The 17,348-nt window shown below is 47.0% G+C and overlaps 1 protein-coding gene across 2 annotated transcripts; it reads right to left on the reverse strand.

Moving 5' to 3' along the window:
- Positions 1-1,177: 1,177 nt before the first annotated feature.
- Positions 1,178-16,360, reverse strand: stim1b (stromal interaction molecule 1b). Of its 2 annotated transcripts, XM_076032070.1 has the most exons (14): positions 16,201-16,360; positions 15,265-15,405; positions 12,152-12,282; positions 11,587-11,701; positions 11,378-11,489; positions 11,147-11,262; positions 10,902-11,076; positions 7,715-7,892; positions 7,459-7,626; positions 7,228-7,328; positions 5,317-5,552; positions 4,355-4,441; positions 3,495-3,558; positions 1,178-2,517 (listed from the first exon to the last, which is right to left on the reverse strand). In XM_076032070.1, exons 2-14 carry the CDS (start codon positions 15,401-15,403, stop codon positions 2,091-2,093), a joined length of 2,049 nt encoding a protein of 682 aa, XP_075888185.1. In that variant the 5' UTR covers positions 15,404-15,405; positions 16,201-16,360; the 3' UTR covers positions 1,178-2,090. The 2 variants fall into 2 exon arrangements, with proteins under 2 accessions (XP_075888185.1, XP_075888186.1); XM_076032071.1 differs by lacking the exon at positions 4,355-4,441.
- Between the last annotated feature and the right edge of the window lie 988 nt (positions 16,361-17,348).

Genomic DNA, 17,348 nt, shown 5'->3' on the forward strand with positions numbered 1-17,348 from the left:
ATGTTGTTTTATGAAGGAAGAAACCTTATAAGGCAAAAATAATTCCTGCAGAATCAAGACAGTGTGTCATTTCACTGTCTCCGAGTTAAAAACAAAAAACAAAAACAACAACAAACAAAACAAAACAAAAAAACTATTTCCTGTTTATAAAATAAAGTTGTGTGATTGATACTAATAGACAACACATTCGATTTGACTTCGGTCCACGCCTTTAATCTCAATACAACTCGCTAGTCTTAATTTCGAACCTGTTGCATTGACAGTGCAACGCACGGCAGAATACGCGAGACGGTCAGTGTGCAATATAGTCTACGTCCACTAGGGAGCAGCAAGTCCCATATTGTGTAGTATTGGTTGAGGACGTTGCAGCCGGTGTGGTCACAATATCCTGTTATAGTGGTTATTTATTTATTCATTCATTTATTTATTTTTTATTGTTCCTCAGTATTTCGCGTATGGTCTGAAATATTTTTATCGTTTTTTTTTTTTTTTTTTAATCTAGGAAAGATGTTGCAGTATCGAGTGATTAGAAAATACACTATGCACAATAATATTCCGTTTTCCCTCTTGATCTTCTAACTTTCTTCCGGGTAAAATGCTCAGGTTGATAGAAGCACAACTGCGCTCTAAGAAGTTGGTGGATCAAATCTGCTTTGAGCCGCTATATTGCTTTTACTTTGTCTCAGAACAAAGATGAGCGTGGCAGAGTGCTGCCACCCGCTGGAATACAATTGCCTCTGTCTGTCCGCATCACAGATAAATGGTCCAAAGTCACTCAGGTTAGGATTTATTCAGAGATGACGCACAGAAACTGTGAATCTGGTTTCGCTGTGAAAAGTCTTCATCATATACAGCCAACAGATAAGTCCGAGACAGTAGAAATTCCATATGGGCTGACAGAAAAGAAATAGAAGACTGAAATCAAATGAAAAACATCTTTGATGTGTTTGAGAAGATGCCGTTTCATTCTGGGTGCTGGGATGTCTGGGTAATGAAGTGCGTCTCACAGACAGCTGCTCTTTTTTTTTTTTTTTTTTTTTTAAATAAACACATTGATGCTGAGTAAATAAAGTTAATTGAATTTTAAGTCAACATCCCTTTCAAGATCCTGCCTCGCGCAAACATGACCAGCTGATTTTGTGCGCGCGCGCACACACACATGGGTGCGTTTCTTTGCTTTCATGCAAACAACAATTGGATAAGTGGCAGAGCACCTCCCATTTCCTTTGGTTCCAATCCTTGGTAGAAGCATGAACCTGTCAATCATAGTTTGACAATCAATTTATTTAGATAAGATGGCGAAGACACGCAGCAGAGGGCGGCCAACCTGCCTACAAATATCCAGACAAAGTGGGTATAAATACAGTTGGTGCAGGGGCAAAAACAGTGGCATCTCTGTGTCTCTTTGGTTTGTTTAATGATAGACAAAACAACCTGAAAGCAACAATAATAACTAGATTCTGAATGGACCTGACACTGTTAGTGGTCCCCAAACCGGTGGAGTGTACTGCAAATAATTCCACCAGCAGCAACAATTGCATGAACAATACCTTAAAAAGGAAAGCTCGACCCTTGTGTGGCTCTCTGATTGGCTTGTGTGAGGCCAATCACAAAGGACTTGTCTGCGGTGCAGGTCTTTGGTTGTTGGTCATGTGTTACAGCAGCCATCTGCAGCTTCACGTCGTCGGTGTGCGGTTCCTGAGGAAGGAGCTGGCGAAATCAAACCTGTAACCAAGCAGCCGAGCAACAGATTTGTTGTCTTCCGTCTTGCCTCAACTTTGAAGAATCAGATGGAAAGACAAACCAATCCTTTGTCTTGATTGTCTAATTTCAAATAAGAAAGTCCACCTTCAGACCCCAGAGTCTTTCTGTCACAGCAGGAACAAGAAGTCTTGTTTCCATCTGCCAAGTTCTCAAGTCTTTCCTAACCGTTAGCCTGTTTTCACCCTGTTGTGACTGTCGGTGCTGTGTGTGGATCTGAATTGCACCTATCATCAGTGGAAGAGTTCAGAGTTCATGAGAGAAGCAGGACCAGTGGTTCCTCTTGTTCCTGGATCAAAGTTATGGATGTTGTCGGAGGTATGGAACGCTCAGTGGCGTCCCTGCTTCTTCTTGAAGATCTTATTAAAAGCGTTTCTCCTCCGGCTCCCAGAAGACTCGCTGTCGTCACCACCGCCGTCCTCCTCTGCGGGGCTCCTCCTGGATGAGGGTTGGACGCCCATCCCCCGACAGCTGCCGGACAAGCTGGACGAGGCGGAGGACGAGAAGACGAGCGGGCTGTCGACGGAGTCGGGCGTGACGCAGAGGGAGCGCGTGGAGATGGAGGAGGCCATGACCGTCGCAGGACTGCCCCTCAGCTCGCCCAGGCTCGAGCTCTTCTCCAGGGCTCCTCCCGCGACCCTGGAAGCCTGAAGGGGGTGGAGCCTGGACGGCAGGAAGAAGGGCTTGGCGCTGTGCTGACCTCGAGAGTCACTGTGAGGGAGGGCCGAGTCCGAGTCCGAGCGATTCATGATGTCCCTGAAAGAGAGAGTGTTAGTCGGGTGAAAATTAAAAGAAAAGCCAATATAGGAGCGCTTACTGGACTCAGGACTTGTAAGTTAGAGGTGCTCTTTGGATGGGAAACACCAAGAAGAAGCAAAAACAGGAGAAATTCAAACGGTTAATGGTTTTGGAGTCTCTGAGGAAGGCGTGATTGTAAAAACGCGTCAGAGTTTTTAATCAGTTCGAATGAATACAATAAAGGCTTTTTAACTTTTCTATGAGAGTGCCCCGGAGTTTCTCCTGTTTTTGCTTTTTCAGAATGAAAGTCAACTCTCAGCAAACTCTTCTTACACCGTATATTTTAGAGAATGTGAGTAAAAAGCAGAAAATGCAAAAAAAAAAAAAAAAAAGTACAGTTAGCTGACACAGCAAGACAGTTAATCTCTTTTCCAAATGAGCACTGATATGAACACAATAATGTGAGTGGTTTTACAAAAAAGTGATATAAGTAAAAAAAAAAAAAAAAAAGAAAAAAAAAAGTCAGGAAGTCATGAGACAATTCTAGGGTTGTTAACACGCCTCTTAACTCCATTTGTGCTCAGATCACATACAGGGACATTGAATTAGTCACAGAGCCACAGCCGTGCTGGAGAAGATACCCAAAGCTGCCGGAGCGACAGCGCTGTTGCCGCCTCGTCACAGCGTCCCCTGGTGGTGGGAGGCTGGACTCCACAGATTGAAAGTAAGAGGAGCGGAGGAGCAGAGTGGAGAAACGGGTGCAGCCCTCAGCGCAGGTAGAGGTAGAGAAGGAGGTTTTGGTCGGTGAGAGCGAGAGGGTGGGGCCAATTGAGGGGTGCGACAGAGAGGAGGAGAGAGAAGGAGCGGGCACAGGAAGGAACTCCAGCTGGCCAATAGAACGGCTGCGTTTCTGCCGCCCATAGCCACTGGGAGGGCGGGACGACGATACGGGGTCACTCCCTTCCTGCTGAGGCGAGTCCCGCCCTTCAACCAACCTCTGAGAGCTGAACGCCAGGCTCGGGTCTGCTATCCTCGGTCGCACGGGCACAAGGCTCTGAGCTGCAAGGAGACAAAAGGAGCAAGAGAGAGACAGAAGAGTTGGTCTTATTTTGAAGAAACAGGAAGTTGTGTGCCAACTGGCTGATAAAGGCGTGTGAAAGGTAGAGAAGTGCCGAGGGCGCGGCTCAAACTGCTGCAGACCTGACGGAGTGTTAGTGACAAGGGCATGAAGTGATGTTGGTGCTCAGAAGGTGAAAACATGAGAAGAAGAAACAGTGAGATGACACATTTCTTTGTTTGTTTTATAAATGAGGTGCTTGGATCATGCTCATTGGAATTATTTGGTCCGGAAACAGAGAGAGACCCCGACACATGCTCATATCAGAGGGAGGGAGGGTATATATTTTCTCTTTCTTTTTCTCTTTAGATTAATCAGGTTATCATTTGAATAAGCCCAGTGTCTGACAATTGGCTTTGCAAATTTATGATCTGTTATTTTTTTTGTTCTCTTTTAACACAATAGTTGGATAGTATTCCCAGTTGCCCCCTCTACTCCCCTCTCTCATCATCCACTTCCCCTTTCTACTTTCTTCCCACCCCCCTATCCCTCCCTCAGTCCGGTGATGGCCAGAATGTCACCAAGACTATTATAATAAAACCACTCAAGAGGTAGCTCCTGAAACGACCTGTGTGGCTCACACTCTCAAGATCTACCTCTGAGAATAAAATCTGTCAACCATCATAGACATTCAGAGACACTTCTGCTTGTCATTATGGCCAGACAGGACAAGGGAAAAAAAAAAAAAAAAAAGAAAAGAGGGAGGGAGGGAGGGTCCAAAGGAGGGGAGGGGCCAACCCGAGTGTTTCCACGGTGACTGGGTCTCGCCGATACCGCTGAGGGGCCAGAGGTCGCTCACCCGCCGCTCCATCTGCCACGCTGCGTCTGGAGGAAGTCAATCAAGAGAGAGAGAGAGAGAGATACCGAGAGAAAGAGGACCAATCAGAGGGGAGGCTGAAGAGAGGGAGCGGGCCACAGGTGGGCTGACAGACGGATGGATGAAGTCAGGTTGCTGAGCTTGTTCATCAGTGAGCCTCGGTGAGAAAAGGTGACCGTTCCTGAAGACCGCTACAGTAAAACAAACAAATAAACAAAATATGCAGACGAGGAAAAAGAACCCTGCGGCTGGTGGCATTCAGTCAAATAAGGACAGACAAGGCACAGCAGGAAGAGGACGAGCTGAGACGTCACCGTGCCACACTTCCTGTTGATGCACAACACTTTATCAGCATGTGCAAGCACAACTGCCATTTTTCTGACACACTGTTATGGCGACACTACTGACACCACAAGCAGCACCCGAGTCACACTGTTGCAATGACCCCGGCCGGCTGTGTCCAATACTGCACACTGCTCACTATGTAGGGTGCTATACAGGGGCTGCGCCATTTTGTAGTGGTGTCCAAATTCTGAGTGAACATCGATATTCACTTTGTATAACATTATATATAATACTATGCTTGTCAAAAGACTACATATGTGCGTAAAATGATGTATATATTGGGTTAAGACCACCTGCGGATGGGACGTTTTAACAATCCGACCGCGACGATGTCATTAAATGCGGCAAGAACACTGTCCGAAAGTTGTGTTTTATTTTTTAATTAGGTTAATGAGTGCACTACACAGTTGGCTGCGTAGAACTCCCTTTACGAGTGGGTGATTTCGGACACAGCCCCTGATGGAGAAGAAAAGTCAATCAGTTCTTACAGTATCTTACCTGATTCGGCAACAAACAGAAAAACGCAACCCGGACTTACACTTCAGCGTCCCAGGGGACAGAATGTCTTCGTCCATGTCGTCCAGGTCGTCCGAGAGGAGGAGATGCTGGGGGGTCGGAGGTCGCAGGCCGAGGAAGGCCGGGTCCAGGTTGAGGGCAGAGGCCAGGGCGAGCAGACCGGGGTTGGTGACCACGCAGAAGCCCGTCAGCGACTCGATCTGCTGCCAGCGGTGGAGTTTCTCCCGCAGGGCCGCCGTCACCTCGGCCAGGGCCTGCCTGAGGGGGGGGGAGGGGCGGGGAGGGAGGCGAGAGAAAGAGGCGAGAGAGGGGGGCCCTGATTATTTCTCGTTAAAACGACTTGACGGCGTGACCTTTGCCTGGTTATATTTGGCAGAGTCTCTGCTCTCTTAGGGGCCGTTTACACCAGACCTGGGCAAAGTACGGCCCGTGGGCCACATCCGGCCCGCTGCGTGTCTCTGTCCGGCCCGCCATAAATCACGCAATCTACCTGTCGATCGCGAAGGTAGTTAGGCTCGATCGCATGGAGAGAGAGAAAGAGAGAGAGAGAGTCGTGAAAATATTTCCACGGGACTTAGGATGTAGTACCTATGCCAGGCCTGGTATGGCGCCGCAAGTTTATTCCATTAAGGAGGAAGAAGAAGAAGAAGAAGAAGAAGAAGAAGAAGAAGACCACCTGAAGCACGCCATGTTTAAAGCAGCTCTAGGTAACTTTTCGACCATAAAGTTATGATTCCAAACTCAGTAAAGTGTTAGTGATTAATAGGATCAACGGTGCCGCCTCGGCTTTCAAGCGCGACCCGACACGCTGGACGAACCACTATACTGCAACGTCACACGTTTATTTAGAGGCGGTTTTACATACGACTATTACAAATACATAAGATTGTAAAATGACGGAATGGAACCCAATAATTAACCTCGATGAAACACAAAGTAATAAAGGTGTTGAACGTTTGCTACGACGTTATTGTCAGTGTGTTTTGCATTTCAGATTGGTGTTTTTCCTGAACACATATGAGCGCTCCAGGTAGGCCACTATTTGTATTTTCCCACATCAATAAGGTAGCGCTGCAGCGTGTTTACTTCGTCCCTTCTCCATTCCCACCGAAAGTTACCTTGAGCTGCTTTAAAGAAGCAGTAGCTCGCTAACAACATTAGCACCACGGATCACAGAAGGAAAGATTGCTTGTGAAAAGACGGTGTGGATGAACGTCAGAGTTGAACTTCGGCTTCGAGTTACTTTCGAACACAAAGCCCAGTAAAAGGTCCATGTTAAGGTAAAAGTCATTTAGGTTTCCTGCCTCAATATCCCAGTCCGCCACCCAAAAGAAAACCAATAAAAAGTAAAACTGGAGGTTTGCAAATCGCTTATGTTTGTTATGTGTGTTTATTTTCACGTTGCACACAATCCACGATCGATCCACGAGCACCGTGTGTTACTGTTCACTATTGTTTGCAATTTGTTGTAGTGGAGGTTAATGGGAAGACTGCAGGTTGATCAGTAGTAGCAGTAACAAGTCCATTGCGCGACGCCGTTGTTGTTGTGGGTGGTCGTCTGCACCTCACGGCCGCCCAAGGTAGGGCGTCAGTGGAAGAGTTCAGAGTTCATGAGAGGCAGGGCGGGGGGAGGGGTTTGGAGCTGTGACATCAGCGTTTCCAAAAAAGATTGGTTTCTGTGCTTACACGAAGCCGGGCAAGGCGTCGTTTTCAAACTTATCCCTCCTGAGGAGCGTTTTTGAAAAGGTGCGGTTTCGGTCTTAGCAGTTTCAGAGAAACCCGTATTTGTGTAAACGGCCCCTTAGTGCAGCACAATTCACTGGGTCAGTTCTGAATTGTAGGGAGCAGCTGAATCAGAATCAGAAGCCTTTATTGTCCAACGAACAGTTGCAAAAGAGTGTGGGTGGCGCTCTGCAAACAGGGAGCTACTCACTTGGCGCTGAGGATCTTGTGGTCGACGTCGTCCAGCGAGGAGCTGTGGGCCACGTGGAACGTCCCGAACAGAGAGCTCCTCTTCTTCTTGATCTTCTCAGCCTGGACAACACAGCCGTCGCCATCATCATCATCATCATCATCATAATCATCATCATCATCATCATCCTCCTCCTCAAACTGTGTGTGTGTGTGTGTGTGTGTGTGTGTGTGGTTATGTGGGCGCTCTCACCCCATCTCTGGCCTGCTGCAGCTGCCTCTCTGCGCTCTGCTTCTTGATGTTGTAGTACTGCACCTCGATCTCGTGCGTGAGCTGCAGCCACGTCTGCAGCGTCTCCGGAGGCGGGAAGCGGGACCGCGACTCCAGCTCCCTCTCCGCCCTCCTGAGAGCCACGCGCACCTGCCGCAAGACGATGCCGCCAACGGGTGACCTTCACTCTCTGCCCGGGTGAGAACTCCCCACGACGGCTTGGACCCACTCGTCTAACCTGCTCCAGCTCCTCCTCCGCGTACTTCTGCCGGCTCCTCTCGTTCTCCGTCCCCTCCCGGAGATCCCGCAGCCGATGCGCCTCCATCTTGGCCGAGTCGATCTCACTCCGCAGCTCCTCCTCCACCCTCACCTTCTCCACCTGAACGCAGCGCTGCTCCTCCTGCGCCTTATGCAGCCTGACGGACACAGCGAGCACCAATCATCAGTGTTAATTTTGTTGACGAAAAGTTTTCGTCATAGTTGTTGTCCCTTTTTTTTTTCTGACTAAAACGAGACGATGAGTAAATAAAAAATCATTAATTCGGGCTAAGACGACGACGAGGTGTATTGACATTTTTGTCAACGAATAAAAACGAGACAGAAATGTCTGGCAAAGACGAGATCCAATCAGAGCTCATTTCATTTGTGGAAGGAAATGACGATTTAGAAAGTGGCAGGAGGAGTTGGGAAGAAAAGCAATCAGAACAACGCGGTCAAGAAGTACGTACACATAGACTAGGAGTACGTACACATAGACTAGGAGTACGTACACATAGACTAGGAGTACGTACACATAGACTAGGAAGACGTAAACATAGACTAGGAGTACGTACACATAGACTAGGACGTAAACATAGACTAGGAGGACGTACACATAGACTAGGACGTACACATAGACTAGGAGGACGTACACATAGACTAGGAGGACGTACACATAGACTAGGACGTAAACATAGACTAGGAGGACGTACACATAGACTAGGAGGACGTACACATAGACTAGGAGGACGTACACATAGACTAGGACGTAAACATAGACTAGGAGGACGTACACATAGACTAGGAGGACGTACACATAGACTAGGACGTAAACATAGACTAGGACGTACACATAGACTAGGAGGACGTACACATAGACTAGGAGGACGTACACATAGACTAGGAGTACGTACACATAGACTAGGAGTATGTACACATAGACTAGGACGTAAACATAGACTAGGACGTACACATAGACTAGGAGTACGTACACATAGACTAGGAGTACGTACACATAGACTAGGAGTACGTACACATAGACTAGGAGGACGTACACATAGACTAGGAGGACGTACACATAGACTAGGAGTATGTACACATAGACTAGGACGTAAACATAGACTAGGACGTACACATAGACTAGGAGTACGTACACATAGACTAGGAGGACGTACACATAGACTAGGAGTACGTACACATAGACTAGGAGTATGTACACATAGACTAGGACGTAAACATAGACTAGGACGTACACATAGACTAGGAGTACGTACACATAGACTAGGAGTACGTACACATAGACTAGGAGGACGTACACATAGACTAGGAGGACGTACACATAGACTAGGAGTACGTACACATAGACTAGGAGTATGTACACATAGACTAGGACGTAAACATAGACTAGGACGTACACATAGACTAGGAGTACGTACACATAGACTAGGAGTACGTACACATAGACTAGGAGGACGTACACATAGACTAGGAGGACGTACACATAGACTAGGAGTATGTACACATAGACTAGGACGTAAACATAGACTAGGACGTACACATAGACTAGGAGTACGTACACATAGACTAGGAGTATGTACACATAGACTAGGACGTAAACATAGACTAGGACGTACACATAGACTAGGACGTACACATAGACTAGGAGTACGTACACATAGACTAGGAGTATGTACACATAGACTAGGACGTAAACATAGACTAGGACGTAAACATAGACTAGGACGTACACATAGACTAGGACGTACACATAGACTAGGAGTATGTACACATAGACTAGGACGTAAACATAGACTAGGACGTACACATAGACTAGGACGTACACATAGACTAGGAGTATGTACACATAGACTATCTGGTACAGACTAATTTGAGACCGTATGTCAACACCGGGGAGGAAGAGGTGACAGGAGATTTGGATGCACTTCACATTTGCTATGAAAGAAAATAAGGAATCGACGAAATCTACTCTGATTGTAGTCGACTAAAATGATTATGATATTTTGTCAACTAAAACTAAAATAATTTAGATGATTAGATTATGACTAAAACTAAATAACACTTCAGTCAAAGGACTATGACCAAAACTACATCAAATTTTGCTGTCAAAAATCAAGTCCGTCCACCCGCGCCTGTAACAACGCCAAGTCCCGTTGGCTCCACCCCTTCTGCAACAAGCCCCCAGGATCCAACATGGCGGCCCATTCAGTTCAATTCATTTCAATTCATTTCAAAATATTTATAATGAATCATCTTTCAGGTCAGAGGCATCCTGCCGTTTATTTCTATATTGTAGTCTACTGGAAAAATGCTTTTGGGCTGCAGGGGATTTTTGGCTGCAGTACCTCGGGTGGCCACTGGAATAAATTGCCGCACGATATTGGCAGTCCGGTATGCAGTTTTTTATAATACATCCATGCTCTGCACCCTCAGCCAGATGCTTCTCAGTGGCAGACTGGAGAGTGTCAGTCAGGAGAGGGGAGGGCCGGAGGAGGAATGCAAGTGTGTAACCTCCGGGGGACGACATGATTCCTTGTTAACCTCACATCGCCACCTGTTTGGATGGGATCTGCTGACGCTCAGCACGGACCAGCTGGTGGAAGCAGAGTGACTGGTTACTGTCACTGCCACACTGATGAAGTCACATCAATTCATAAACGTAAGCAGAACTAAAAAGGGACTAAAATCTTTAAGTGTTGTAAGAGTGCCTGCAGTATTTATAGCTTGTTGTGATGACAGAATCAGCAGAAGAAGAACTGTGACGCCAGATAGCATGCTGCAAGCATGCTAACACACACACACACAGTGTTTGACAGTGTGCGCAAGTTGTGTGTGTGTGTGTGTGTGCAGACTGAGCTGCCGGTTATTCTTTGCCCATATAAGGACTGCAGACTGAACGCTTCTCGCGTTCACACACACACACACACACACACACACACACACACACACACACACACACACACACACACACACACACACACACACACACACACACACACACACACACACACACACACACACACACGACAAAATTACTCATAATAAGGAAGGATTCTGCTGATGTGAGCAATTAATCAGCTTCCTCGCTTGTTTTCACACTAAATGGTCGACGATTCTGGACGGCACGACTTGGACCGTGACGGACTCACTTCTGCTGCAGCTCCAGCAGGCTCAGCTCGGCCCTCTGCAGGCCCTCCAGGTCTTTCATCAGCTTCCCGAGGTCGTCTTTGGACTTCCTGTTCTGGACGTAGGCGAACCAGCAGCCACCCAGCGCCATCAGGATGGAAACACCCAGCAGCAGGTCCTTCCACGGGTTCTTCCGTCCTGCCGAACACAACACGGATAAACACGCGTGCCGATGTGCGGAAAACTGATGACATGTCGACGCACGGACCTGGCGGCGGCCCAAACAGCACGATGTCGAGCGCTTTGAGCTGCAGTTTCTGAGCGTGGCTTCTGTCCAGGATCTTCAGCAGGGACACCATGAGGGTGGAGTTCTTCACAGCCAGTCTGGAACACACACACAGGCTCCATTTGTCACACAAGATGTGCCACCACACAGGTAGGGGGCAGTATATTCTCCACCGCCCACAATGATTCAAATAGATTAACGGGAGCTCGCCACCTGGGTATGGCCTTTCCATCCAGCTGGTGTTTTCTGAAGGTTTCCGTGTACTGAGGCAGCTCCACGCTGATCAGCAGCCAGTCCTCCACCTGCAGCAGCGTCCAGTTGTACACTGAGAACAGGAACAGCTTCCGTTACAACACAAAGCATCGGGTTTTTTTCTTCCCGTCCTCCCCCGTCACATTGGAGGCACGGCGAGAATGGGTCACCTTCAGAGCTCTTCCAGGTGGTCCACATGTCCTCCACGCTGATGTGCAGGTCGGCCCGGTGGAAGCTGCTGTGTTTGGCCGTGGAGTCGTGGTACTTCAGGTCCTCCCTGAGAAACTGAGGACGGAGAGGGGATTGGCACGAGTCCGGACCGACTCTCAAACAGGAACGCACTCACGAACTGGGAGCTACTAAAAAGAGAAAGGTCTTCCCTCTGCGTACCTTCCACTGTACACAAACCGAGCATGTTCTGAGCTGCAGGCCCGTCCACCACAGGAGTGGATGGAACATAAACAAACACGGTGCGGACCTACTCATTAGATGTTCTACAACAGAGTACAAACAAACAAGACGACAGTGGCAGGGAGAAAAGAAAAAAAAAAAGGCTTTCCGCTGCCCTGGTGCCAGTGAGAGCTGAAACAAATATTTATTTTGATCAAAAAGCAGCAATAAACTCAATATGAGATCAAAGTTCTGCCAGTGCCACTTGCAGTCGGTCTGCCTGCACTTGGTTATTCAACTGAAAACGTGGTGCAGTGTTGACAAAGTGGGCCAGAAGTGTCTCACCCCGTCCGTCTCGGTTGTGTCCACCGTCCCGTCGGCGTCATCATCCATCAGTTTGTGGATGCTGCAGATCGCCTCGAAGCTCAGCAGGGAGTTCTCGTCCTGACAGAGCTGCTGGTCTATTGCACACAGATCTGCAACACAATGGACAGTCAGTGCAAATTCCTGTGCAACACATTCTCCTTCTTGCTTATGCATAAATGAGAAGAACTGAACGAGACTCGTGATGTTGAATGCACCTTACAGCACAGGCGAGATTAAATGCACCAATTGACTCTTTAAATAGCATTTCTGCAGTCTGAATGCTTTGTTTGCTCTCGGCGAGAACTCCAGAATCGGATCCAGAACTCAGATTGCGGATATTCAGCAGATGAACCTTGCAGGTAAAGACTGTCACTTTGACAAACGCCAAGCGCTTCCTGAGGCCAGAAACGGCAACGGGGCGCATAAACAGCCATCTATTTCTGGCTGCCATCTTTGTTTGGGTCAAAGAAGGAGACGTCTCACTGTTCTGCCTCAGTGACGTCGGGAAGGAGGGAAGCGGAGCGAGACGCACAGAGAAACGTCAGGCCCCTGAAGCGCTAACATGTTAGCAGGCAGAGAATTATGATGGGAAATGTGACTTTGTTGTGTGTTTGTGTTAGCGGACAAAGCTAAATGTTTGCAGGCGAGCCAAACCGAGACAGCACCGTGACGCCAGGGGGATTACTCGCTGCTGTTTGCTTTAGTCTTGAGGAGAAGAAGTTTTTCTCCATCCGCTTAGCATCAGTTAGCAAGCTAGCATCACATCCATCTGCCAAGTATCCCAAACACGGCAGATTTAAACAGGTTGAAGGCAGTGAACACTGCATGCCTACATTTGGTCATTTCTTCACAATGTGTCTCTGCATGATCACACTGAAGGGCGCGAGCACGCATGTGTGCATGAGTTAGATAAAGAGAGAGAGAAAGAGAGAGAGAGAGAGAGAGTGAGAGAGAGACACTGAATGTATTAAAATGCCCCTCAGCTGTGTGTAAAGATTTGTGGCCACCATTTCAGGCACATACTCAGATTCTTCTGAGCTAATAATACCAAACCATACAAATACTTTTTGACAATGTGTCGCGCGTCAGTATAAATAAAACAGAACCGCACAAAAGCTTGTGCGGGGCAGCGTTGTCAGACGTTTCTGTCAGACGTGGGCCGATTGTGGCTCTGCAACAATGTCAAACAGAATGTCGCTGGTGATACTTGGAACTGGTCTCAGTCCCGGCATCATGCGGAGAGACACAGAGGATCCCAGGACTTCACGACATGTTAACCGTGTCTGACTCAAGCTATACAGGTTCCAATGGATTACACTGCGCTAACAGACATCGGGCTGCAGCTAAAGTTCACCACCCTGATATTGTGCCAACTGAGTGAGGCTAAAGCTAGGACGTGAGTGGTAACTGTATCACATTGACTGTCCAAGGCTAAAACATGTTATTTCGCCATTAATCCTCTCACAGGCATGTATTGCCTCTGCCTCAGGAAAGAAATGTAAAGTCTTTGTAAACTCCAACAGCTCCAACAACTGAACAAGCAGGTTTCTGAAGGGAGGGATCCAAAGTAGCGGTTGATTGACAAACCAACGCTTCTGTGCTCAGTGCACACGCTCCTACCTGCTCTGCACATGTGCAGATGGCGTGGCAGCCAGGTGACGCTTCCGAACCACAAGAGATCATTTTGGGTGTTGTCGACACAAGAGCGGGTGATACTGCAGCTGACGAGGATGTGCGCGCGAGAGCAGGATAGGTGCCAATAGAAAATGGGAAGATGGAAGGATGGGCGGACTGAGATACAGGTTCTCAGGCTTACTGCCAACATGTTAAACAGTACTGAACAAGCACAGTACTCTGCTTAGAACATTGCAAATAGTGAAAGAACAAATACAAAAAAACACTTTCTGTGGTAAAGCACTGGGTTCTGTTCAACTTGGTAAAAGCTGTCCAAATAGTTCATAATGTGTTTGTGCATGCTGACATCACCAGCGCAGGTTGGTATTACATCTGTTGATTCCAAAGGGGTGACAAAGAGCCTACAGCTACTTGACTGTATCCATGGCCACAGGACAAATTCTGCTTTAGACGGTGGCAGGTCAGTTTTGGGGCAGGATTAAAAGGCAGCATTCATAAAGAGGAGCAGGCTTACTGTGTTGCTGCCTATCAGACAGTGAAATCTGATGCACGTCACATTAGAAACCGAAACAAAAGGTGGGACCGGCCGACCCCTCCGATTCCCAGAATAAATCCGACGCCCATGCCATGCGACACCACCGAAGAAGAAGAGGTGGTCAGGAGCACAACAGGTGATGCAAGTTTACTCCGAGGATTAGGACTAGCAGCTGTGAGGATAAAAATACTGAGATAATAGAATTAAAACAGGGGAGGAAGGTCAGGTCAAAGTCACACTTTGAACATCAGTCTATACACAACCTTTTCCACCGCAGCCTCTACCGTCTTTCCCCCTCAAGAAAACCTTACAAGTTTCAGGAAACATAGCGAACACTTCAGAAGACCCCATTAGCTTCTGAGAGGTAAGGACAAGAAAAACCAATTTAAAAGAAACATGATGGATTTGGCGTTTGAGGAAATGATGCAAGTTCTGGATGGGAACAAAGAAGTTATTTCTGTCAACATACTTCCACTGACATCACCAACGTGTCACCACCAGGAAGCTGTGGTGTGGCTGCTAGCGGTTAGCACCTACGCTATCTCTACGTCACTCACACAGAATTCTGCCTTTCAGTTAGAATACAGAAATGAGGGCCGCGCGGCAGAGGCGGAGACAACAGGGTCACAATGTCCGCTGGAGTGACCAACTTTATTAACCTTCCAAGTTCTCTCTAGAGTGGCACCCCCACTATCAGACAAACCTAAGCGGTATGAGAAAGTTCACATGGTTTGGACCAGAAAATGTAAGTGTTCCAGGTGACATGCTCACAAACGCACGCTGGCGTGTTCAGTGGGGCCTGCGGTCAATATGAACAATGGTGGTTTGCGTTAAGACACAACGGCAGCGCAGGTTGAACAGATGGTGGCGCTGGAAGACTGACAAGACAAGACAACGCACACATTGACAGAGTGTGTCATACCTGAGGCTGTGTTGTCGTCGGAAACCAGGTGATGGTGTCGGTGGTCCAGGTGGCCATGGTCACTTTTGTCCAGCTGAGGGCTGTGAGCTTCAACACACACGTGCAGTGCGCACAGACACACCAGCCACACGTAACCCATGTCTGAAAAGAGACAGGACACAAGGACGTTTTTTTTTTTTTTTTTTTTTTTTTTAATCTTTTGTCTGGTTTTTCAACTTTTCAATCTTATTAATAAATTCAGTCCGGGCACTCATCAACATCATCACGTGACTCTGTGAACACACAACGCATCTTTGTATGTGTGTCCTGCGAAGTCACTTTTTTTTTTTTTTTTTTTTTTTTTAAATTTATTTATTTATTTTTTTCATTTCCAAGCAGCAGACAGTGGGAGAGGGCCCTGACGCAAACTGCGGAAGATCCGAGCAGGAAGTGACTTTAGCTCAGTAGCTCTCTTCTTTAAAAAAAACAACAAAAAAAACAACAACAAAAAAACCTAACTAAATAAATTAAAAACAGGACGGGATGGATAATGAAGAGCAGCAGCGGGTTCCTCCGACACTAGTTACCACTTTGAGTTCCAGGCAGGTTGTGCAAATTGAAATGATCCGCAAAAAGTGACCCATCATGATGACAGCATGAACATTAAACGGAGGGAGGGATCTAATCTCTGTCCTCGGCGCATCTCAAAAAACGAAACAAAAAAACACAACCAACAACTAACAATGATTCGCGTTTTTAGACGGGGAAATGATTGTAATGGTCGCAATTCTTAAAAAAAAAAAAAAGAAAAGAAAAGAAATTTGAACAAATGGCCGTAACTGCGTTATGTGACCAAACACGCACAACAAACACAAAACCTGGAACTCGGGGCTGCTCCGAGGTCAGAGGTCATGCATCTGTCCACTTTCGCACGCAGCGGACGCCGCCGTCACTCACCTCTGCAGCTGCCCGCAGGCTGGAGATCAATACATCGGCGATCGGCCCTGGAATCGACCCGCCAGACGGCAGCACACGCGGCGCCACTCTCCAAAGACTCGGCTCCACAAACTAGTGCCGCCGCCGAGGAGGAAAAAAAAAAAAAAAAAAAAAAAAAAAGAACACCTCCGCCTCAGACCCGCCCGCGTTGCGTTCACTGACAAGCGCAGAGCTCCGCATACTCAGTGAATTGCAACCTGTAGTGAATGGAGGAAGTATCGTTGATTAAATCAATCTGTTTACTTATTGATATACTTAAAAAAAAAAAAAAAAAAAAAAAAAAGTGAGTGATTTAAACGTAGCAAAAAAAAAAAAAAAAAAGGACAAAACCAAAACTGCAGTAGTACAAGTGAATTCAATTCATAAGCTGGCGCTCGAAAAATTCGATATGGCTAATAACGTAAAAGCAACTACCTTATACTATGATCAGCGCGCAGGAAGAAATGCTGTGTTGTTCTGTGGTTCCAGATTGTCTTTGTTCGCAGTGAAACGATTAAATGTATTGGCTGGGACGACCTTTTCACTTCTCAGAAGGTTTTTTTTTTTTTTTTTTTTAATTTCAACCTGGTTAACCTCGACCGTCGTCTCCCTGTAAGAACAGAAATCTGTTCCGAGACACTGAGACGAGAAACCTGATGAATTCTTCCGACTCTCATTTCACGTAAACATAGCAGCTTTAGTGGTTTGCGACCGCCCCTCACTGGCCACAGATAGGAAGTGCATACCAGACTCAAATATTGAGAACAAATATTTGTTCTCAAAAATGACTTGCATCAAAAGTGTCCAAAAACACGTCCTTTTATACAAATACAAACAGAAAGAAAGCGGTTGCAGATCAGACAGAAAGTGCACACAGAATTCACAAAATGTTGCAATAGTTTTAAATAACAGCTTGTCAGTAAAAACCGCATTAGGCGGGAGCTTAACATAGCAGACTTCCGACTCCTGATTGTTTCTCTGAATTCAGATATACATTTCTCAACTGCGGGTTTAAACCGAAAAGTCCAAGTTTACACACACACACACACACACACACACACACACACACACACACACACACACACAGGGCAAACTTCCTCTAACTTGAGCCTCTGCTTCCTCTCTCTCAC

Source organism: Nelusetta ayraudi, unplaced genomic scaffold, assembly GCF_046127955.1.
Source record: "Nelusetta ayraudi isolate G7.1 ecotype Tasmania unplaced genomic scaffold, CSIRO-AGI_Nayr_v1 ptg000033l, whole genome shotgun sequence".
Classification (NCBI taxonomy): Eukaryota; Metazoa; Chordata; class Actinopteri; order Tetraodontiformes; family Monacanthidae; genus Nelusetta; species Nelusetta ayraudi.

Coding starts and splice junctions, on each gene's coding strand:
- stim1b (XM_076032070.1), bottom strand. CDS start 15,403: ATGGGTTACGTGTGGCTGGTGTGTCTGTGCGCACTGCACGTGTGTGTT. Junction 11,263..11,377: donor GATGGAAAGGCCATACCCAG/GTGGCGAGCTCC, acceptor TGTGTGTTCCAG/ACTGGCTGTGAAGAACTCCA. Junction 4,442..5,316: donor GTCCCCTGGGACGCTGAAGT/GTAAGTCCGGGT, acceptor GACTTCCTCCAG/ACGCAGCGTGGCAGATGGAG.